This window comes from Dicentrarchus labrax, unplaced genomic scaffold, assembly GCF_905237075.1.
Source record: "Dicentrarchus labrax unplaced genomic scaffold, dlabrax2021, whole genome shotgun sequence".
Taxonomy (NCBI): Eukaryota; Metazoa; Chordata; class Actinopteri; family Moronidae; genus Dicentrarchus; species Dicentrarchus labrax.
Genome location: NW_026136710.1, coordinates 9,006,478 through 9,029,851, shown reverse-complemented (window position 1 = coordinate 9,029,851; position 23,374 = coordinate 9,006,478). Strand labels below are relative to the sequence as shown.

The 23,374-nt window shown below is 41.2% G+C and overlaps 1 protein-coding gene across 2 annotated transcripts; it reads right to left on the bottom strand.

Moving 5' to 3' along the window:
• Positions 1-3,099: 3,099 nt before the first annotated feature.
• Positions 3,100-23,164, bottom strand: LOC127370674 (zinc finger and BTB domain-containing protein 7C). 2 transcript variants are annotated; one of them, XM_051412934.1, is made up of 4 exons: positions 22,997-23,164; positions 6,357-7,094; positions 5,580-6,253; positions 3,100-5,122 (listed from the first exon to the last, which is right to left on the bottom strand). In XM_051412934.1, exons 2-4 carry the CDS (start codon positions 7,071-7,073, stop codon positions 4,501-4,503), a joined length of 2,013 nt encoding a protein of 670 aa, XP_051268894.1. In that variant the 5' UTR covers positions 7,074-7,094; positions 22,997-23,164; the 3' UTR covers positions 3,100-4,500. The 2 variants fall into 2 exon arrangements, with proteins under 2 accessions (XP_051268894.1, XP_051268895.1); XM_051412935.1 differs by lacking the exon at positions 22,997-23,164 and adding an exon at positions 13,540-13,956.
• Positions 23,165-23,374: the final 210 nt, after the last annotated feature.

The following is a 23,374-nucleotide window of genomic DNA, read 5'->3' as shown; positions in this document are numbered from 1 at the left end:
ACCTTTATAAATAATCTCTGATAAAAAATCTGTTTAACACTTTCCTTTCAAGTGCTTGCAAATGTATTATTCTGTTGTAATATGAAAAATCTACATTTGAAGGGTAATCAGACATATATTATTTTCTATCCTTACATGGCTGTTTGCCTTTACCTCAGCTATAACCTTAGATGAGCTGCTGGCCATAGCAAAAATAATGGTGCAGAACATAAAATAAAATAGTATTTGTCTCCACTTTAAATATTCCAAAATGAACTAAAAATTAGCTATATGGAAAAGCGTCCAGTAGTTAAAGTAGGGCTGAATGTTATCTGTGCATCCAAAGGCATATTCATTTATTCAGAATTTACACTGCTTTTGCCTTTAGGGAAACTGCCTCCAGTGTTTTCATATTTCCTTGATCCCCACCATCGACTTGTGGAGGTAAAGAGATTAACAAACGCTGAAGGTCCATTTAGGAGGATCTATTGGCAGAAATGCAATTTGGAATTGGAATTGTTGTGTTTTTGTTACCTTAGAGTGACGTCACGGGTCGCCTCATTCATTGGTCGTCAAATACAGACGCCAGTGGTGTTCAGTTTGTTGCAATTGGAAACTTCACCACTACATGCCACTAACTCCTACACACTGGTCCTTTAAGTCAAAGGACAATGATTAAATTAAATGAATAAATCAAATTACATAAAGGTCAAAGTTTGTTTCATCAGACCCCAAAAATCACTTAAACCTAAACAGTGGCTGACAGCTGTGAAAACAAATTTATACAGAATGAAATTCTGCTCTGTTTGAATTCATTTAAAATGTAACCTACAACTTCCTGTGACATTTCATGAGTCACTTCTTAGTCATTATTGTAGGTGCATAGCTTATCACGGCAACCATTCATTCCATCAATAAACCCTGTGCAGAGAAATAAGTGACACCATCAGGAAGCAGCTGCTGCAGACCATCTCTGTCCCACATAAAAGGATGTGGTGTGCTATATGTGTGTCCTATAAAAAGCTTTTACCACAGAATCTTTATTTTATGTTGCATTATTTTACCAGAATGTTTAAAGTAGAAAGAAAAAGGATGAAAACACCTCATCAACTGGAATCATGTTTTTGTGACAAATTTTCGATGCTGCTTGTGGATCATTGACTAACTTTGAAGTAACTTCCACTGTACGTCCATGGAAGGATCTGAAGTCACACAAATTCTTGACTTGCCATAGGAGTCAAACTTAAAACTTTAGCGCCCTCCAGAGGGACAAATCGGCACCAGGATGGACGTTCCAAATAACCAATGAGAATTTGTTACTTTAATGAGCCACAGGGTGGAAAATCATTTAAAACAGTGAAAGAGTCAGGAACAGTAGTTTTTAATGTGCTAATCTTATGTTCAGAAATATATTTGGGTCACTTCTTTGACATTCATTCTATTTATTAAATGTCACAGTATATTCAGACAGGCATAACTTTGGATATTCTTCTAATATAGGGAATATAAGCAGTCAGTTACAGTACCACTTATTTTCCACTAGAGGTCAGGGTGAAGAAACAGACGAGTAGTGTACTGTATGAAACATAACCAATGACATTAGCGCTATAAAAAAAGGCAACATGCTTTGTGGTAATCATGCATTTACAAGGCAAACTCAGTCAAAAACAGAACTACACCTTTGTGAATTACCCAACAAAAAAAATCTGATGGATACCTATAAATATAAAATATTAAAGCCATAGGGTCAATATTATCAGACAGGACTGAATGAATCTCAGCAGCATGATCATCAGCTTTATTAAATTATTTATTTTTCCATTACTCCACCTCTTTAAAAGTGTTTTAAAGAGTATTATGTATGTTATGAACTACTTGATGAGCACCTTTTGTGTAAGAAAAAAAAAAATCCTGATTCTAATTTCCTTCAGCTTAAATGTCTAATTACTTTATTGAATCAGTGCTCTTAACACAATGTGTGTCACTGTACTTAGTCATACATAGCTCACATACAGTGTGTTGAGTTATATTGAGCGTTCCAACCTGAACAATTTATTCGATTCACATTTAGCATATCGGATGTGTCCCACCCATCACAACTTCCTGTCTGTCTGTTCTCTGCGACCTTTGTGTGTTATCATAAATGATTAATGACATATTTCATATGTGTACGTATTTAAGACACAAATGCACAGTTGACTTCAGCGTGGACTTGACTAAATGCTACGTGCCTATTAGCTGGCAGGTAGTGTAGAGTACCCGCGGTAACAAAGATTATGTGTTATGTGTATGTATGAGTACATAAACATTTAAAATGATATATAATCATGAAATTTAAATTTAGTCCAGGAAGCCAATACAATCCCACTACTGCCGTTCTATTAAGATACTAAATATGCTAATTACATTTTCTAATATTAAACTCATCCATAAAAGCCAAAATAACCAAGTTCCTAAGGTGCTTAGTGAAGCAAATAAGGTGCCCTTTTGTAAATCCTCCTTCGGACAGACGTCTTTATTTGTGCAGAGAATTAATAGGTGGGCCTCCTCACCCACAGATCAGAATGGATTGTGGGTAAAACAGTGTGATCAGTCACATTGTCATGAATGAATCTGGTGCTTGTTGTATCATATCGTTGTTTGTGTTTTGTGCTGTTGTAATATTTTCTTGTTGAGTTTTGTTGAGACACATTCAGGGACCGGTATTGCAAACTATTGGTCCATGCTATATACTTGTCCCTATACAGATAAACATTGAATAAATTAATGATTCTGATGATAATGATATCTATCTGTCTATCTATCTCTCTGTCTCTCTCTCTCTCTCTCTCTCTCTCTCTCTCTCTCTCTCTCTCTGTCATTGTCAAGATCCAATAACTATATACCAAACCTCAAAACTTACCTTATTGGATATACACCACCTATTTTTTAATCTAATCTTAAAACCAAGTCTTCATGCGTTAAAGAAGTGAAGACCGGCTAAAGTGCCAAAAATATTGTCACTGTCAAGTTCTAAATCTCAAATTGGTCCTCAAGAAAGAAAGATACGAGAGTACAAAAATGCACACACACACACAACTTGGTTATTTTATGAAATAATACTCCCAAACCAGAGCAAAGTTCAACATTTAGTGTCTTTATAAAACAGATTTGCAAAATATAGCCAAGGCTCATTCATTTAAATACACATAAATAGCAAGAAAATACTTTCCCGTTTCAATTCAAATCATTTTTGAACTTCTTTATACACAAATCAGAGATGAACATTATATGAAAAACAGGGTGGAAACCCTCTTGATTTGTTGCAGCAGAAAAAACACAAGCATACTGTATAGCTAAAGCGGCATTTGATTAGTCAGAAATATACATCCTCTGAAGACACATATTCATTAACATCAAAACAAAGTCTTATTCAAGTCTGTGAAATATCAAAGTACACATCTTTGGATGGATGCCTCAAAGTCTTTTAAGAGCAATATTTAAACTTTTTTTTACATTATCAGCAACGCAACCGTAATTAACACCACCATGGCCAAAAAGTTTGTGTCTATGTACAATAGTGCAGACGAGGAGCTTACTGTAAATCAGAACAAGGCAGTGGAAGGATAATAACACATTATCAAACATCCTGATTTATTAGACTTCAAGTGGGTTCCCTTTGTTTCGGAATATTATTAAATAACCAAGTTTGAATCAAACGTACTTGCAGGGAATGTGCCAGACTGTGCCCTGCGGTAATAAACCATTTTTAATGGATGCTTTTTTATTGATTTTTATTTTTATTTTTTGAAAGCACTGGTCCTTTTTTAACACTTTTTAACACAACCATCCAAAATAAAATTGTGATTTGTTTGGATGAAGGCTTATTTATTTAAATGTTAGTTAATTCATTTATGTCTACTCCACTTCCCTTTCATAATGAAATGCTAAAATAAACATTTTCTACAATAAATGTTTGATTATTTTTGTACATGTAATCATTTGTTTTACATTCATCATAGTCACTAATTCACCGTTGTAAAAATTGCGATAGGTTCTGCTCTGGGTATAGATTTATATTTTCTTGCATATGAATACTTTTTCAGTATAGAAGCGTCATCTCATCTTGCTTCAGAGGACATTGTATAATTATGTAGTTTTGAATTCATAGCATTTTAGACAACCTTGTAGATAAATAATGCAAACAATATATATAACAGCATTCCGATATGTTTTCCTCACTAGCAGTGTCAAACTGTTTGCCTTTTGTTAAATGCTATTAAAATTGTTGTAAACATTCACAGGGCTGAAACAATTATTCAATATGACATCTGTGAAATTATTTATTAAGACTGTGTTTTCCCCCCCCCAAAAAAAAAGTCTGTTTTACTACAGCCACATCAGCAGGCTTCAAAGGTTCATTGATCTCTCTCTTTCACTTTTTAAAAAGGTGCTTTAGCTTCCTGGAGCAGAACAGACACAGGGATTAAAGAGACTTTCTTTTGTCTTTTTTTTCTTTTTTTTTCTTCTACAGACCCCAGCTCATTTGGCCGGCTCAGGGATGGGTGGAGCACGCTCAAGTCTCATGGTCCAGGGGTCAGAGGTCGAAGCATAAAATGGAGAGTGGGTAAGCACTTCTTCTCCAGCCAGGGCGAAGGCAAACACTCCCCTCTGCCTCCCTGCTCCTGCCTTATCCTCCTCTGTGGCGTGCTTCCCCTCTGCTCGCCATTCCTCCCTGCTCTCCCTTCCCGCACCGTCCCCGCTCTTAAATCCCAGACCCCTGTTTCCGAGCCCGAGCATCTCCCCAAGTCCGTGATTCTTGACTCCCTGGTATGCAGGGCTTAACCCGTTCTCCTCAAACCGGTTGGTGGCAGTGGTGGGGGGGCAAAGGAAGTTGCTGGTGGGTGTGGACCGCCAAGCAGCTGGCTTTCGTCCTCGCCGGGGGCGGGAGATGCGGCAGCTCTGCCTTTTGATGTGTCGATGTAGGTGGTCGGACCGTGTGAAACTTTTGTAGCAGTGCTCACACTGGTATGGACGGACACCCGTGTGGATACGCAGGTGGTTCTTCAGGTCGTAGTTGTGGACGAACTTGGAGTTGCAGTGGAGACAGATGTAGGGGCGCTCACCTGTGTGCTTCCTCATGTGGATCTTGAGTTTGTCTTGTCTGAGAAAAGAAGAAAACCACATGTTTTCAGTATGTTGTGGGTGGTTAACACATGAATTACAACGCTGCATTTCTTTTCACTTTTTTGATCTTATCTAGCACAAGGGAGTTTAAAAGCCACCAGTAAGGATGATTTGTCTCCACTGACAGCATTAAAGTTCTGTTCTGTTCTCTAAAATACAGGTGGAAAATATGCCAAAGCAGGAGGATGTAGGTGAGTGAGATGTCTCTAATGCAAAGAAACAAGTGGAGGGGGCTTTCCACTTCAAGCTCTTTGATATTCAGATTTGGTGAAACAGATTAACCTCAGCCAAAAGAGCAAGGGGTACTTTTCCGCTAACCCTGCTGTTTTACATAAGCTGGGGCTTTGTAGTCAGAACGCACAGGAACAAGAAGATGTCAGCATGATTACACCACTATGTGGCGTATGAATATGAAACTCTGCTGCTTCACATACCTGGTGAATCGTACTTCACAGATAGTGCACATGTACGGTTTCTCTCCCGTATGTGTCCTCATGTGTCGTGGTAGTTTCCCGGCTCCTTGGATGACCTTGTTGCAGATTGGACATTGCTGCGATGCTTTGGGCTTCATCTTCCTCTCCTCTTCCAGCTGCCAGGGAGGGAACAGCGCCCCCAGGTGGGATGCAGAGCTCAGGAAGCTCAGGTACGACCGGAAGTCGGCTTCATCCTTGATCGGACCCAGAGCGTGACCATCTGACGGCACTGACCCAGCGTTCATGGTGCTGCCCAGGCCCGAGCTGACAAACTCCTTCAGGAAGTTGCCGTGTAGGAGACTGAGCGGGACTTCCTCTTTCATCTCCTCCTTTATGATCTCTCTTTTCACAGCTAGATCGAGGGGCCTGGAGGCCTCAAGTGGTGCGGAGGTGGGGAAGGCGTGGGGGAGCCTGGTTTGCGGTGAGGCTCCTGCGTGGGGATGCTGGTGGTGGCTGGGGTCCAGGAGCTGCTTGGGGAAGGCTGGGAACTCCGCGGCCCACATGGAGGGGTAGAAGCCTGGGAGGAGAGGGGAGAAGTTGGCCCTCCTGTCCAGTGTTGACATGCGGGGGTACAGCCCCTCCTGGAGGAGAGACTCGATGGAGAAATCCTTCAAAGCTCGACTCTCCATACTTTCCTGCAACACAAGACATAGTCATCAGCATTTTGAACTTTAGAATGGTCCTTTTAAAGTCTCATTTTTTGTCTTGAAAATACAAGATTAGTAACAGAAACTATACCTGTTTTCCTCTCATGGTGTCTGGAGACTGCGACTGGGACGACAGATCAAACTGCTGGCGGTACGTGGAGGTGCTGGGAGGAGGGGAGTCCTCCATCCCGGGTGGCGTCCGCTCCCCCCTGCTCTCTGACGACTGCAGTGACCTCTCGCTGACATTGTCCTCCTCCTCCTCCTGCTCGTCCTTCCTCGACCCGACGTCCTCCTCTTCGTCCTCCTCCTCTTCTTCCTCCTCCTCATCTTCCTCCGCATCCTCCTCTTCCTCTTCATCCTCTTCTCCCTCCTCCACCCTCCCTCCTCCGCCGCCTCCACCCCCGCTGTCCATGATCTCCAGGCAAACATTGATGATGCAGGGGATCTCCAGCATCTGAGCCGCGTTTAGGATCTCTTTAACGTTGGACGCCGTCACGGTCAGCGTGGAAGTGTAGGCGAACTCCAGGATGGCTGTGAGAGACTCCGGAGCCACAAAGTCGATTTCGTACACGGCCGCTGTCTGATGGTGGTCTCCGCCGTCAGTGGTGGCCACTGTGAAGAGCTTTTTGAAGTACTGGCTGCAGGCTGCCAAAACGGAGCGATGGGTGCGGTACTCCTGGTCGCGGACGATGAGGATGACATCGCAGAGCAGCCCGTCACGACGCTGCTCATTGAGGCTGCAGAGGACATCGCTGCTGTGATTCGGGAAGGGGATCCCAATCAGGTCCTCTTCTTGGTGATGAACCATTCTCCTCTCTCTGTTGATGATCTAGATAGAAGGCAATAGCAATGAGCTGTTTAGTGACACTTAAATAAGGTCAAACTGAAGAAGGCATTACTCTGTGGAACCCACATTTTACTCTCAAAGCCTCCATTAATCCTCACTTGTAATTTTATTTTCACTAATAGTCTTGTCTCTAGTGTTGTGCCTCTCATGTCATATCATTAACTTTGAGTCAGAGAGCTGAACCTCTGTTCTGAAAGATAAGATAGGTAATCTTTCAAACCCCATTAAGTCATTTCACACTTTTGAAAGTATTTTGAGAATCCTTAAAGATTCCTTTGACGATCTCGATCCAAAAACATTCAGTCCACCACACAATAAAAAAGATTTTTAACACATTTCCGGAGTTGCGACTCTATTTCCTAATTCCGAAAAAGCGTGACATATCTCCATTTTATACAATATACAAAAATATGTTATTACAAAAAATATAGTAAAACGCAAAAACATTAATATACATAATACTTGATAAAAACTTTTAAATATCAGTTCATGTTGTACAATTTGTTCTCAGGTCTTTCTTCCAAAAGCGATTTGACCTCAATGAGACTTCCTGTATAAATAAAGCTTAACAAACTAATTAACAAGGAAATATGTCACAAGGGTACCATCTCGGTTTGGATAAAAAAATAGAGCTATGACTTGGGAAAGGAGTAAAAAATAGTTCTTCGTGTGTAGCTGATAAAATATCTTTAGTTCCACACAGACGGACACTGGAGAAATGTGAAAATACCTGGCAAATGTTATACAATGATTCATTTAAACATGCCCTCTTTGATTTCCTCTTGGCATTTAATGATTGGACACTCATTTTTCATTTTCACAATGACACAAAGCCGTCAGTGACACTTCTCTGAAATGCACATGGTTGGTTTCTCACTTCCTTAGCAAACAAAGAGTCAGTATCATAAACATTTAAGTTATCAGAGGCATGAAGCAGCATTTGATTTTGGAGCAGGGACTCTCCTGAGGCGGAAGCACCGATAGGAAGGTGATGAGGGCATGTTAAAACAGATAATGTAATAGCATCTGAAACACTGATTTAAAGAGTGTAATAGGAGTGGTCCACGGCTTAGCTCACACCTGTGCCTCAGTTTGAAATGAATTGTCCCTGATAATAAGCAGCATCCCATCATTAGATAAAGGATTTTCAAAAAGCTTTGATATTTGAAAATTGTTAACACAATGAGTGACAGCCTCGCTTTATTAAAATATACCGTAGGCATGCTTGTTTGTGTGCCATCTGTGCAGCAAAGGCAACAAGTGGTAAATACAGCATGTCTCATTTTGAGCAAACATCACATCGGGTAATATTTATTTTTGACTGTGCTATCACAATTTCTTGTAGGAATGTGTTGCAACTGTGCGAGTTAGGGAAACCCATCATCTTGATAAGATATTAAATCAAACACTACTTTTTTCCTGTTGTACATTTAAACATGCAGTTTGGTTTGATGATGATTGCGCAAGTGTTTCTTTGTGTAATGTCCATCCCTATTGCCTTGTCTCTGTCAGATATGAGCACGCAGCAAGCTGATACCCTCAGTTGAACAATACAGAGTGTGATTGGGTTGTGGTGAGAAATATAGAGAACGACAAAAGAGGTCAGATTGTACTCCAGATACTGTATCCTGTCAAAATGCTTACTTTGCAGCCTGCCCTCTCCACGCTCATGTGATTTACAGCACAGTGAGTAAGAGCTCGATCCAGCAGATATTGCTTCAATGCACAGACAAAAGTCTCTGTTCACTTTTCTCAAAACCTTCATTCCACAGCTGCCTGAGTTCCTACCTGTTGATTCACTGTGTTGTTGTTTACAGATACGGTGATAAAACCTCCTCTGGCAGAGTGCTCATTCATTCACATCTATGAATAGAGCTTAAACTTAGCCATCCACACTCGGTGGTCACTGGAGGCATGTGTAGATAAATACTTTGAAGCGGGCCCGCTCACCGCAACTGCATTGTTGACTGGCTCTAAATGGGCTAGGGCTGAAGCCACACAGACTTACAGACACACACACACACACACACACACACACACACACACACACACACACACACACACACACACACACAAACACAACACACACACACACACACACACACACACACACACACACACAGAGAGAGAGAGAGAGAGAGAGTGTCTTGCTTTCTCTTTTGTACTGCCGCAAATCTCACCATAGGAGGAAAAAATAAAAAAAACAATTTCAGAAAATCCCTTAGTTCACCTGCAGGTATACAACTTGGATACCAATCTTACATGTAGTTTATTCTTGTCGATCTTGTTGCTAGGTAACTGTTGCTATGTTCATGCCATTGATACAGTGTGGACATAATTAAAATGTCTATAGAGGGGGTGGTGGTATAGGATATAGGCCCACAGACCTACAACACAGAACTATCTCAAACTACCTCAATGGGAAAACTGGAACAAAAGAGAAAGTTGCAGTGGCAAGGCCAGCTGATGAAATTGTATATTTAAATAGAAATAATGAATAATGAAAGGAAAAGGGATTCTACCTGTATTCAATTTCATACAAATCTTGTACTATAAACTCCGGTAACACACACCACATTAAAACTTCTTTCACTGATCCTGTTGTGTCCTCTGCAGATTAACGTTGCCTCTACAAAGACAGAATGACATCCTTGTTCTATTATATTTCACACCATGTACAACATCCATAAAAGTAATAGCCTGGGTAAAAGGTGAGAGAATCTCGAGTGAGAGAGCAAGGGAGAGATCAGATGGCCCTAAAAGTTCCCTAACAGGTTGCACAAACACCAGTGGAGGGGCCCCTCCCTGTAACAGCCTGCCAAGGCAAACAATAGTGCAGAGCTTGGAACAACACTGAGTGGATAAGAGGGAGAGAAAAAGAGTCTGACTGGGAGGGCTTGGCGAACCCACTGTCATTCGTTTGCTCTCGATCCATCCCACCCACTCCTGGAACTATGGGACACGTGCTGCTGTTGCTGTTTGTTCGCCTGGTGTCCCAGCGAGCACCACTCCCCTCGGTTCCCACTGTTTGCCTGCCACTAGCTAGCGCTAGCTCTTAGCGGCCGGCCCCTAATTACAATGTGGAGAGGATCTAAGGAGGATGTGCCACATAGACAGGGAGGGGAGGAGGGCACAGCTTTCCCACCACAAGGTCCTGGAGCGACATTTCATCAGCCAAACATCCTTAACCCTTTACACACACACCCCTCCACCCATCAGCGGAGCCAGGGTGGGGACGCCTTGTGAAAGGTCTCTGATAATTGCTGGTTAAGTCATTTGGCTCTTTATCCATCTCACTCTTCCAGCAGAGTTACGGAAGGACACTCCAACTTTTTCAATACCTTTTTTATTTGACCATTTAATGGTTCAATAGAACAACGTGCCATTAATAGGTGACAGCATTTTTTAATGAATAAATAGTGAAAGGCATATTTTGTTGCAGTCATCAGCAGGGGCACCTATTTCTGTTTATCACACATGCATCGCTGAATTAATTTACTTAACAGGAATTTCCGTTCCATGCGTGAAAACTATTCACACCGAGCTCAACTCAATTATTAAACTGACCTCTAATGGACTTTCTTGCCTTTCTGTCTTCCTCTCTTTCCGCCTGCCTGTACCGGCCACGTCTCCTCTCATGCCTCACTTAGTCACTAACACTTTCAACTCAGCACTCCCACCCCAAATTATGTGTCACCTCCATTCAGTGTCGTCTTTCTCCCAAGAACTTCATCTGCTTTCAGGGCTCTGACCACCACCAACACCTCAACTAATCATTCTCCTCTCCTCTTCCTCCTCTCCTTTTCCTCCTCCTCCTCCTCCTCCTCCTCCTCTCTGTCCCTGTTGCAGCTGTATCATCATTATGCCCAGAGTAGGGCGGCTTACTTGTCCCCAGCCCTGACCGCTCAGGCCACAAATCAGCAGCTAATGTCCATCTCAACCCTTGTCACGGGCAGACACTCATTTGGCCTGTAAGCTACGACACCCAAAGCCTAGTTTATCCCTGTCAGGCCAGTGCATCCACCTGACCCACATGCTAAATCACCAGCAGCCAAAGTTTACCCCTGTCACCAACTGCCCATAGCAAACACCTGCTAAACAACTGTCACAGACGGACAATTGCACAGCCAATAATTTATAGTATTGACAGCCAAAAGTCACCCCCTTATTAGGAGAAGACATTCATTTGACCTACTGTGTAAGGTAGTCCATTATCACCAGTAAAACACCAGTGCACCTGTTTTTCGAGGGGAGACACTTCCTTGGTTGGTGTTTTAAATGACAATTGTCTGGAGCCTATAGGCCGCATAGGGAGAGTTTTTAAATTGTATCGTAATTGCTGTCAATTTGAGGAGGCGAACAGTATATAATGCCAGTTACAAAACATGGGTTGTGTATTTATCTTTACAATAATAAGGAAAAGTCTGGGCCACATTTGAGCCTTTAAATGCACAAGTTTCGCTTAAAACTTGAGGATCTCTTGAAACATTTATGTAACGTCTGGTGCACATTTACACCACATTTACACTGTTATAAAACAAACTGGGTTTTTTAACAATTATTATACTGCCATACACATTATTAATGGTAGTATAGACTGACTTATAATACATTTTACTGTCATTTTAGGGGAAAATCGGCCTGCAAGTTCAACAAATGTCCTTATACCTACATAAACCTCGCTTTAAACAACAGATTATTGTTTAAATGTTTCAGTAGGTGTACCAATAAATTAATTGTTATATTTTATTGTTCACCACAATTTTGTAAGCAGATAATCCACAATGTATGCCTTTAATTCATACGTAATTTGTATTTATTAGAACTATGTTAAAATGGAATTTGAAATAAACACTGGATATGGTCTCAAGAGATCTGGAGGCCAATTCAACTTGCTCCTGTTTGCACTAACTGTCATCTCTTGAGCCTTCAGGGGGGCCCATAGCTACACACCATTATCTGTCTCACCCCTAAAGTAAACAAAAGTTTATGGTTCGCTGCTGAATATCGGTTAAGTGCTTAAGAATGTTGGTCCTGGACTAATTGCCGTGAAACGAAGGATAGATTATTTCTTAATTTACACCACCTTATGTTTTCTCCACATCTTTGCTTGGACTGAATAGAAGGTTGAATTCAGTACAGAAAGTGAAAATGGTACAGTATTAAATTAAGAAATCTACATATTGAAGCAGGGATATTATTGCGGTTTTATAATTATGCCTTGATTAATGTATGTGTCTTTATTTGTATTTTTCTGATTTAAAAAAATGGTTTCCCAAATGGGAAAAGGTCAGCTTTTAAAAACATTACACTAATGTATCGAACATTTAATAAAAACAAACATTTAACACATCTTAAAAACCCTTATTACGCACTGGCAGTTGTGGATTAAAAACTGACTGCAGCTAATGAGATGAGAAGTTACAATATGTGATTAAGCAAACATGTCTTTGTTATGACATTGATCTGTAATATATTTCCTGTCACAGTTTTGAGCCTGTTGAGTAGGAGTTAAACCACAGGTAAGTGACTTAATAAATGTTCCAGCTTCTGAAACACCAGAAACACAATTCAAGTGTTTTTATTTGCAGTTTTCTATATTTTATTTCCCCCTGGCACCAAATTATAGTTGTAATTTCCCTGCTCATAATTTCAATAAAAGGTTTATTGAGTACAAACAAATCTTAATTCTTAATGAAAAACAACCCCTTGTAAACAATTTCTGTGTTAATACCGGTGATGGCATTTTGTAACTACATGAGGTAAGAGGTCTATAAGCCGGCTGACAACAAGTCTGTTGTAAATAGTAATTTTCAGATAAACCTCAAATCCATAACATGTTTTTATTTTGTCCTAACTCACAAACATCCCCTTTAACTTTATGAATTACCTGAGTATTTATTTTGGATTTAAAGGAGAATGTCGTATAGATATGGAATATCTAAAATTGAAATGTATAATTACTGTTGGAGACAAAACACATACTTAAGTCCACTAAAACTACCATGTTTGACAATTCCAAGACGTGCTGTGATGCTATAAACGCTCATGCTATTTCCAGAATTTTATAGCACAATATTTACACTACAGCCTAAATAATTACATGAGTCATTAAGCAACTTTACTGACCTGTTTGCACCTTGTCAGGCCTTTATGATCTAGAACCGTATGCTACAACACTCGTATAAACACTCTGTAAATAGGGACGCTAAGTGATGCACGTGTGCACGCTGCAACACAACGCACAAGTGCAAGCTTGTTCACACACATACACACTCTGTAACAATGTGACAAATTATCATGGACATATACGCACAGATACACACCCATGTGCATGCTCCAAAACTCTGGCATCCACATAAATTCACACATGTCTTGATACGTTTCCCGGCATTCCACAGCTTACAACAACAATCACCTACCGTACCTTCAGTTTCACGATTCCCCTCACGTGTCTTTGTATTTCCAGACTACTAAGAGGCTCTGTTGCTCCTCGCTTGACCTCTCAGCATTGCCCTTTTTAATTGAAACACAGCTGCCTCTCTCTTTGCCAGTCTGTCAATCAGTCAGCCAGGCAGTCAGTCCATTCACAAGCTCCCCACACCGGCCACGGATGCCCATTCACAAAAATAAAAGAAAGAAACACCCAGGGAGGAATATCCAATGGAGAGAAGCAAAAGCAGCGCAACAGAGGAGAGCAGAGTGTGATTCTTGGGTCTGTCTGTGTAGCAGAGTGGCTGGTGTGGAGTTAAGAGTCAGGCTCACTGTTGTGTGTGGCTCATGTAGGACGAGCGAGAGAGTGAGAGGAAGGGAGGGAGGGCAGCAGCACTGCGCTGTGGAGATGTCGCACCACTAGTTTTTATAGCAGGGTGGGTAGCTGGAAGATAATAATACCCCATCCTCCTCCACAACACAAGTTTAAGCGCACTGTGTAATAAGCCCATGGCGCAGACACCCTCTGATTTAGGTCAGACAAAATGAATTTTTAGTTGTGTTAGAGTGGATTTTGGTATAAAGGGACCGGGGCAAAGAAACTCGAAGGGGTTGTTTGGGGAGACTGAGGGAGGGTAAAAAAAAAGGAAAGGAGAAAGAGAGAGAAAAGTTGGAAAACTATTTTGTGCACCTCTGTCGGTTAGTCTCAAGCTGAGATGAAGAGATGTATAAGACCAAAAGTAGTACTACAGAAGCAGAAACACAAGTGCAACTTAAAGCCGGTTAGTTTCAGTTTAACACCTGTTTAAACTGGAGCCTGGTCATTGTCTCTTTTCTATAATCAAACTAACATTTAACAAGCTCTCTCAAACCTCTGTGCATGTGTTCAGACAATGTGATAAAAAAGAGAGGCGATGAGATGCACACTAGGTAAATGTAGCCCTTAGAAATATTCAGTCACAACAGACAAATTACTGGAAAACATTAACACACTTTGGCATGTGTCACCGTACATTGAGAACCCCGTAAAGCTGACTGATATAGTCAATGGTGTTAATTTTAACGGAAATATTACTTAAAAGCTGACTATATCTGAGACAGAATTACACCACAAACACTGAAAAACGCCACAAGTGACTCTACAGACTCTTTTTCCTTTTAGTTGAAACGTTTTTTTAACGAAGGGTTTCAAAAAACCAGGTTGAGGAGAGAACAAGGCCAACGTCAGATTCATGTTTTGAGTCAGAAAGCGACAAAGAAACTTAACTGTTGGAGAAAACACCACAACCTCAGTCTGTGGAGAGGAGGAGGAAGTTTATGCAGAAAGGTGTCGATATAAACCATTCTGTATAGACTTATACAGGCTTATAGAGATTGTAAAGACTTCAGTATAGCAGAGGAAAACTGTTTAGCACGAGTTTGGAGAGATTTTTAACATCAATAAGAGAGAGATGCCACGGTATAGAGAATGGCTACCAATACTGCTTCCTGTCAAGTGTGTGCGTGTTTGTGACACAGTGAGAAACAGAAAGAGAGAAATAAAAAGGTAGAAAGAGTGTTTCCTTTGCTTTCACAGACAGGCCAAATGTTATGACATAGCACATTCACAGGATCTGAAACAGCCATTGGCTTTCCTGTATGACATCATTTAACCACGCCTTTTGTAATACTTTATTTTTTTCAATTAAATTTGCTGACAGCAGGAAGGCTTCACCACCTGAGTGATTTATTTTGCACTTAAAGAGGGCTGCTTTTCCCAAACAGTTGGTAGAGATATTAAAACTAAATTTAAGAATTTCACATACAATTAAGAACAAGCCCCAGCTGTTTCATAAAGGTAGAATATGCAGTCAGCCATTGTTATCTTAGTGGTTACTGGACCTTCAAATCTACTAAAATATTTCTAACCATCCATAAATCATAACTGACAATCACACTATGAAAGCAGTCAGATTGTGTTGAGTTAGCCTCCACAAACAAGTAGACATCAGAGTGTACATCAGACTGCTATGCCCACTTCCCCCTGGGGAAAACATGGACCAAAGAAAACCACAGCCCATGCCCCGGTGGTTTACACTGTTTTGTACAGGGTGAGAGCTGAGGTCAGCTCACATTGGCATCTAGTATATATAAACAGGGTTAGCCACTAACTGCAAGCAGGCCAGCCAGACTGCCAGAAAAACAACATTTGCCATCCTATAAGATCGGCTATCTATTCTAAACACGCCGCTGCCGTCATAGCAACACACTGTAAGTGGTACCTGTGTGTACTGCTTTGTTCTAAACTCTGTAAAACTGCAAACTGTCATAGGCTGTGATTGGCATAAACCAGTGGTCTAATGGTGCAAAATAATGGTGTAAAATACACTAAATTGCTCTGCGGCTCATTTTTATGGTGTAAATTGTTTTAGTAAAGGGTTTTATCCCAATTGCAATGTGCACACAGTGTAACAGGGTTGAAAGGTTGCTGGTTTACATGATGATTGTACATGGAGAGTTTTATATATTTTAATGCAATCATTACATCAATTATATTATCATCTAGAGAGCAGTGTTTTATATTTCTGTAATCTAATTATGTGGCTAAATATTGATTCCCCCCACCCCCCTACGTCCTTCAGGAGTGTTAGCCTACACCAAGAAGTGAGTCTTATCGCTCAGTCTGAGTGCTAACAGTCACAAGACTCGAGGATTCGAGGTGGCTGAGTAAGAGTCATCTGTTTTGTCTGTCTGTCTGTCTGTCTGTCTGGCGTCTCAACGTACCTGTTTACTGCCTCCTGCTGCGCCCAGCAAGATGCACGTACCAGGACACCAGATTGGCAATTTGGAGAAGGGATGGGGTGTGAAGCATCATTACATAAAGTTGATCTCATGGAGACTTTGATGCTGTACATAACTCGGCTTACTGTGCAGTATCACAAACACAGTGAGCAGACTACTAATGGAAACATATCGTGAATCTGAACTTGACTAAATTTGGCTCTCCGAAAAATTAATCATCAGAATATCTTTACTGTAATACAGCCACATACCACAGAGCACCAATTTGCATGTGTCAGTTAAAGAAAAGGACACACTCACTTACAGGCTTGTCGTTATGATAAATACAGTTTCTTGAAGGTTAAGAGCTACTAGCCCTGAATGCTGATCACTTAATTCTGTTAATATTAGCAGACATAACAGACGGACTCTTTACTTCTCACTCTGGAAAGCTTCATTGCGTGATGTTTGTTTGACACACAGCACACAGAAATAGCCATTCAGTTTGTAGCTGAAGGTTTATGAGAAAAACAAGGAGAGTTTGATTAAAAACTGTTGGTGAGCTGCATCATTCGTTCAGTTAATCACGTTAATCAAGTGCTCTTGTTAGCTCCACAGCATTAGCCCTTAAAACTGTTTTGGTACACAAGTGTGCATTAATTACATCAGTGTCGCAGCAACACCCACAAAACTAATGAGTGTGTTTTCTTGATAAACAATATATTCCAGCTGTTATTTGCACTATCAGAGCCAAAAAATGTACCTTTGCACTGGTACAACAAAAACAAAGTAGATAGTTTGGTTAAGGGTTGGGTTTTGTTCCAAAAGAACTACAATGTATATACGATGTGTTGTCCAACCAACTGTCCTCCTGAACACTGTTTTTTTCAAGAAGTTCCCCAAAACGACATATGTTCAAATTACATGAATAATATATGTCATTGTTGTTTCTTTTTAAACCATGACTACGATTATCCCCTAAACCTGACTCACGTGTTTATTATTGTAACCATGATGACGAAGATCCTTTAATCTTAGCGTAGTAGTAACTTCAACCCAAACCATCATGTTTCCCTAAAGGTTAACAAAAAGAGGTTATATGTGTCGTTCTGGAGGGCCTGGACAAACAATGTATTTTGTCGTGTAATTTTGAGGACTCGTTGGGATGATGGCCCACATTTTCACACAGTCGCTCCTGGAAGGTATTTATATTGTTCCAAAAGTGGCCAAAGTGGTTGTGTCAGGAACGAGAAAAGAGAACCAGAGAGAGAAGTTCAGACGCTTCTTCCTTTGTCACCTCCACACAGCTGGCCAATCCCTGCATGAACTGTGCGTGAATATTCTGATGTCGGAAAGGTGTTGGGGGAGGGGGTTTCTGAAGTTGTTCGACCATCCCACAAACACTTCTGATGAAGCATACTGGCAACTTCAATCCCAGGTTACTAGAACAGCTCACTGGCCAACTCTACACAACAGGTTTATAATTTTGTGGCAATGTGAACATGGCAAATAACATGGAAAAAAGGAGTTCAGGGAAGCATTTAGCAGACCTTCGCTGGATTAATAACTGCAGAGACAGACAAACACAACCAGCGCGACTTATGCCCTTTACCCTGGTGTCTGTCGGATGCCAGGTGTGGCCTGGTGTGGGAGAGAAGCAGGAAAGGGAGGCAATCATCCCCCCACAGTCCAGAGATAGAGCATTGCAGCAGCCTCCCAGGTCTACACCTCCTGTCTCCAGAAGTCCAAGGACAGAGGCACACACACACAAAGATTCAATGTTCCTTAAACACAAATGGAGACAGGCATGTGTGCAAACCTACTGTACACTTGCTGCCTCGCTCAATCACAGACAAATCACAGAGACACACACCACATCTGTCATTGCACTGAGATCATTAGAACTCACCTTGGAGCATGCCATTTGGGTGAGTGAGATGAGGGCGTTTACTTTCTGCTGACCTGTCTGTTTGTGCTTTTTTTTTACTTTCTCCTGTTTTGTCTTCTTTTCAAACATCCTAATCAGTATTGGAAGCTTTGCCAGAAGGGAGGTAAAGTACACAAGCTGCATATTTATAACTGCGAGTGCTGAAGGAGTTACAGTGTTTCACAGATGGCCATAATACATTGTATGAATTCACTGCTGTGTGTGAGTATAGCCCCAATGCTGATGTTTGAAGACAAATATGATTATTGTTTATGTATAAAACCCCTCTTTTCTATTTTTACGCTAAAATATGGAATATAATTCTGGGTCCTGAAAACAAAATGTACAAAGAGCCACAACTTCCACACCGCTGCTTCAGAATGCATTTCAGTGTTGTGTTCATTTGATTTGCGTACGGTGTGAATATTTGTGTGTGAGCGTGTCTGTGTGTTTGGAGGGTCGTGGGGTGAATGAGGACAACTCCTTATGGTGATAACGAGAAGGAGGCCAGCCTTGGTGGGACAGCCTCTGTCTGCCCTCGGGTAGTGTGTGTGTGTGTGTGTGTGTGTGTGTGTGTGTGTGCATGTTTGTGTGTGTGCGCGCATGTGTATGTGTGTGTGTCAGCAGGAGAGCCCTCGGGCACTCTGGCACCTCCTAATTAAAACCAGTCAGGCTGCAGGGCAGGGGAGACAGATGCCTGTCATGACACACACATACATACATACATACATACACACACACGCACGAGGTGGCGGACCGTATTCAACCACATGCACACTCACAAATACACAAGTGTGATGCGTAGGTCAGCTATTTTTGGACTCATCCCACCCACTCAGGTATCACCCAGGTAACTAATCTGTATCTGACCCAAAAGAGAAGCAGTGAAATCAACACCACAGTAACATAAATCGCACTAATAAGGCTACTAATAATCGAACACAAGGAACATTTTAACATTAATGTTTTTGTTACCAGACCTGTGTGTATATGCTGGTTTCAGGAGTGAATCATTTCTTATTTTCTGTGGCTAGCCTTAGGTTACAACAAATTTGGCTAATTTGCTCTAAAAATCAGTCAATGAACTCTCATTAGTTTTATTTCTACCTGAAACCTGCTGGAGCATGGCCAACATGTTCACCAGTGACACACACGAAGCTTGCCTCACACTCACACACACTCTCTCACATGCAGTCGTGACCCACAGTAGCTTCCAGATTGACACATCTCTCTTTCTCCCCAGCACAGAATGAGACATAATTGTGCTGAATGTCTGTTACCTGTAGACTCTGTCACATTTTGTCTCTGTTGCCCCATGTTCGGCCCAGAGCTGCAGGCGACCACATATAGTACTTAGCAGGCTAACTGCTGTTTGTCTGGGGTGGGTGGGTGGATCAAGGCATGCTGCTCTCCTTTCTCTCCCAGTGATTAGATAGCATAAGCAGGCCAGCTAGCCTAACCCACACACTCATGTCTCTAAAACTGCCATCCAGCCCTGCTTTCTCTCTCGCTGCCTCTCACACACAGGTGGGTGGACCCACTTATTCAACCCAGATCTTTCTTTTAGACATTATGAAATCGTGCTCTTTTTTTTTTTTTTCCCTTTCTTGTTTTCTTCACCTAACTCCCTGATGCTGAATGACATTCGACTCTGTGTTTCCTGCATGATCTTTGCAGCTTTGTTCTATAAAGTAAAGCTTTAATTTTCTCATTTACTAGGTGATAATTTTCCAAGATTGCCAAGCAGAAAATCATGTCTCTTTGCACTTGTCACTAGGCTGAGGCTAGGTGGGTTGCCAGTGGTTACAGGGGCCTATTTTCTATTATCTAGGTAACATTCAGGAAACACCTACAAATTGTATGTAAAATGCTTCATAGCACAACCACATAACAAAAGTGTGGCTGCCACTGACATTTCAGATGTTGGAATGTATGACAAAAAATATTTCTCTGATGACTTTGACGCTGTGGGGAAGTTGAAAAGACACTGAAAAGTATATTTCCTCAGTGATTTAGTAAATGTAATGCTGACATAAGTGCTATAGCATTATAAGGAATTAGTGAAGTCAAATGTTAAATAAAAGTATTTCATATGTCTCAGGAAGACTAACTTTTACTATTAATCCTCGCAGGGATTCTACACAAATCAAGCATACTCCTAGGTTGCTGTTGTTTAAGTATGTGAACATAATCAGTCATTTATTCAAAAAATAAATACTGAAAAGCGATGAAAAGCAGCAGTGAGGAAAGAGGGAGAAGAAAAGAGGAGCACGGTGGAAATGGAGAAATTGTAAACGGAAAGAAAGAATAAAGCTTAGAAAGCAGAGAGGGTGCGATCGAGCCGACCTCTGGGAGTGCGAGTGCCTGCCTCCCTGGCTGCTTTGTCGTTAGAGCCAGGCGCTGTGTTTCGTGAGGAACGCAAAAGTACACAAATCCCACAGAAGGAGCTTTTTTGGCAGGGCTCGGGCCTCCCACCCACGGCAGCCTCTTCAAGCCTCCTCCCATCCTCTATTCATCTGTGAGGGGCGGCTTACTCACCCAGCCCAACTCCACACACACAACAAAACCTGGACCTCGATCCTACGGATGAGGGCGGACACGCACACATGCACACACAAATGGCTACTCAGGCCTTTATGGACATACATGATGCATGTAATAACCTGAATACAAGTGCTTTTTAGGGGGGAGGGGTAGCTAATTAGATGACAGTCTTTGGCATAGATAAGATTCAGTTTTAGTTGTCCGAGCAGGATTTGAAAACACTGAACGTGATTTTTGACAACTGTGACAAGATGACATCTGTGCCATAGGAGGTTAAAATCAGATTGTGTATCCTCGTGTAAATGCTGTTACATGGGCATGCCCACACACTGTCAGGTGGGAAGAAGGCGTGTGGACTCATTCACTCTGTCAGGCTCATAATGAACACACTGCATCATTTTGCAATTATGAAACTACATCCTCATTCACTTGACACATTCATCCACAACACTTAAGTCTCTCTTTCTCTCAATCAAGTGCTTTTGCGCTCTCACACACTTTTTAGACACTCAGATTTTGGTACAAATACAATGTCTGTTCCTTTATAGAGTTACTTTCATATATTGGTTTATCTTATACAGTATGCTATAGATGAGATTGTACAAGTGTGAATGAAATCTGCCTCAGGTAATGTTTGTTAAACTCACACAGCCCCTATAACAAAAGACCAAAAGGTTCAGATTCAATTCACCTAATCCTGGAGAGAGATAGAGGCAGACAGAGGCCTGTAGTCAGGGTGTGTGACGAGAGTAGGTGTGGTAGAGTCTACAAGACCTTATCCCCATCTAACCCCCAATGTGACAGGAAGAGAGCTCTATAAATTGTGCTTGCTTTTTTTTTTCATTAATGATTAAGGCTGATAAAGATTTCAAGCTGAAGCATGTTTGTTTAATCTGTGCTGATTTGAAGTATGGAAAGGTTTAAAGAAAAAGTAGCTTTTCATTCAGTTTTTCTCACACTTTATTACCTCACACCTATACATTGGCCTAGTAATTGTTATTTTTTTTGTATTTCATGAATTTTCCATCATGAGTCTGACAACAGAAATACATGCCTGGATTAACTTGTCACTAATGTGGTCCACCTGCTGATAAGCTGTATTAATATCACCTTTTTATCTGTTTTTAGACCACAAGTGGGACCTGAATTGAGTTGTGAGTAAAATATTAAATGTAGTCGTCACCAGTTCATTTGAAAGTAACCACTAAAGCCCCAGTTCTATTGTCACAAACAGGAAAATGAGGTGACACGTGACATACAGCAGATTCTAATAATTATACTAATCATCCACTAGTATCTCAGATCTGAAGATGGAACAATGCAATACCTATATCTAATTTAGTATGGTATGGTATATTATCACCCTTTGATAATACCCATAAAAGTGAATTTGGTGGCAGGGTCACAGGTGGAAAGAGTGAAATAACTTTGAATGTCAAACCTCTGCCCCCACATCTGTTACACAGATCTGAAGTTAAAATTGATTAACTGATTTTGAATTTCTTATCTCAGAATCAAAGTGACATTCAAATGAGAATTATGGGGGAGAGATGTCATCTTATTTGTCAGATTATCATCTTATTGCTGCCATGCAATTAAGAAATGACTCCGACTGTATTACATTTAATCTTACGACTAGTTCTCGACAGAATCTTGAGGACGACAAGGAAAGATATAATGTCGAGATCTAAATTGTGCACAATAAATCCATGTAGTTATACAGGCTGCTGCAATAACGAGTAAAAGTAAAAATGATATCAGTCTGTCAATCTGTTCCAGCTTCGTCATGCTTTCACTTGCTTCCTCCTCACTGTGTGTGTTATGTGAAGGGGGAGGCTTTCGGTGTGCGCACATCTGTTCAGACACACACACACACACATACACACACAGAGAAAAGTTTCTGGAAAGCACTGAGAATAACCGGGCATCCCTTATTTTTTTATTGTATTTCCTATTATAAAAAGTTTTGACGTGGAGCAATTTGCAACTTAAAATGGGAACACAGAGGAACCTGATTCTACAAAAGGTCAGCCATCCTTTAGTCTGATTCTGGCGCTCAGTGGGTAGCCGACAGCTCTTGCATGCTTTAAAATTTTTCCACAACACAGAGAATATGAACCTCTCATTATGACTTTTTTAGGATATACTGAATAGTAGTACACCGAAGGAAAAAAAAACAGAAAAGAAAAGTGAGTGAGACAGACAGTTAGATGTTACTGACCTTTTAAGAAGAGAAGTTTTGATTTCAGTTCCTCACTCGCGCCCTCAGCCCCTGTCAGGAAACTCAACACTGTCTCAGCTCTGGCAGACTTGTGAAAGCGAGAGCGGGCGAGATAGAGACTAAAATTTGCTCTGAAGGTGTGTCAGTGATTTGGAGGAGTGAAAAGGTACCGTTCCACGAAACGGTTATCTAAGAAACACAACAAAACAAAAACTGCTACACCCACCAGCCTCAGCCAACACCCCTCCCTCCCCCTAAACCAAAAGTATTTGGCAGCGTTCCCTACAAGTCCACCTGTGCTTAGGGGAGGGGAGTGACACACACTCACACTAGCTGGGCCAAGCCTAAAAACCTGCTTGCGAGCTTGGACTGGATGGT

Excerpts from the sequence above, each read along its gene's own strand:
- LOC127370674 (XM_051412934.1), bottom strand. The coding sequence starts at position 7,073 with ATGGTTCATCACCAAGAAGAGGACCTGATTGGGATCCCCTTCCCGAAT. Across the intron at positions 6,254-6,356 it reads ACACCATGAGAGGAAAACAG|GAAAGTATGGAGAGTCGAGC; the intron begins GTATAGTTTCTG and ends CTTGTGTTGCAG. Across the intron at positions 5,123-5,579 it reads TGTGAAGTACGATTCACCAG|ACAAGACAAACTCAAGATCC; the intron begins GTATGTGAAGCA and ends TTCTTTTCTCAG.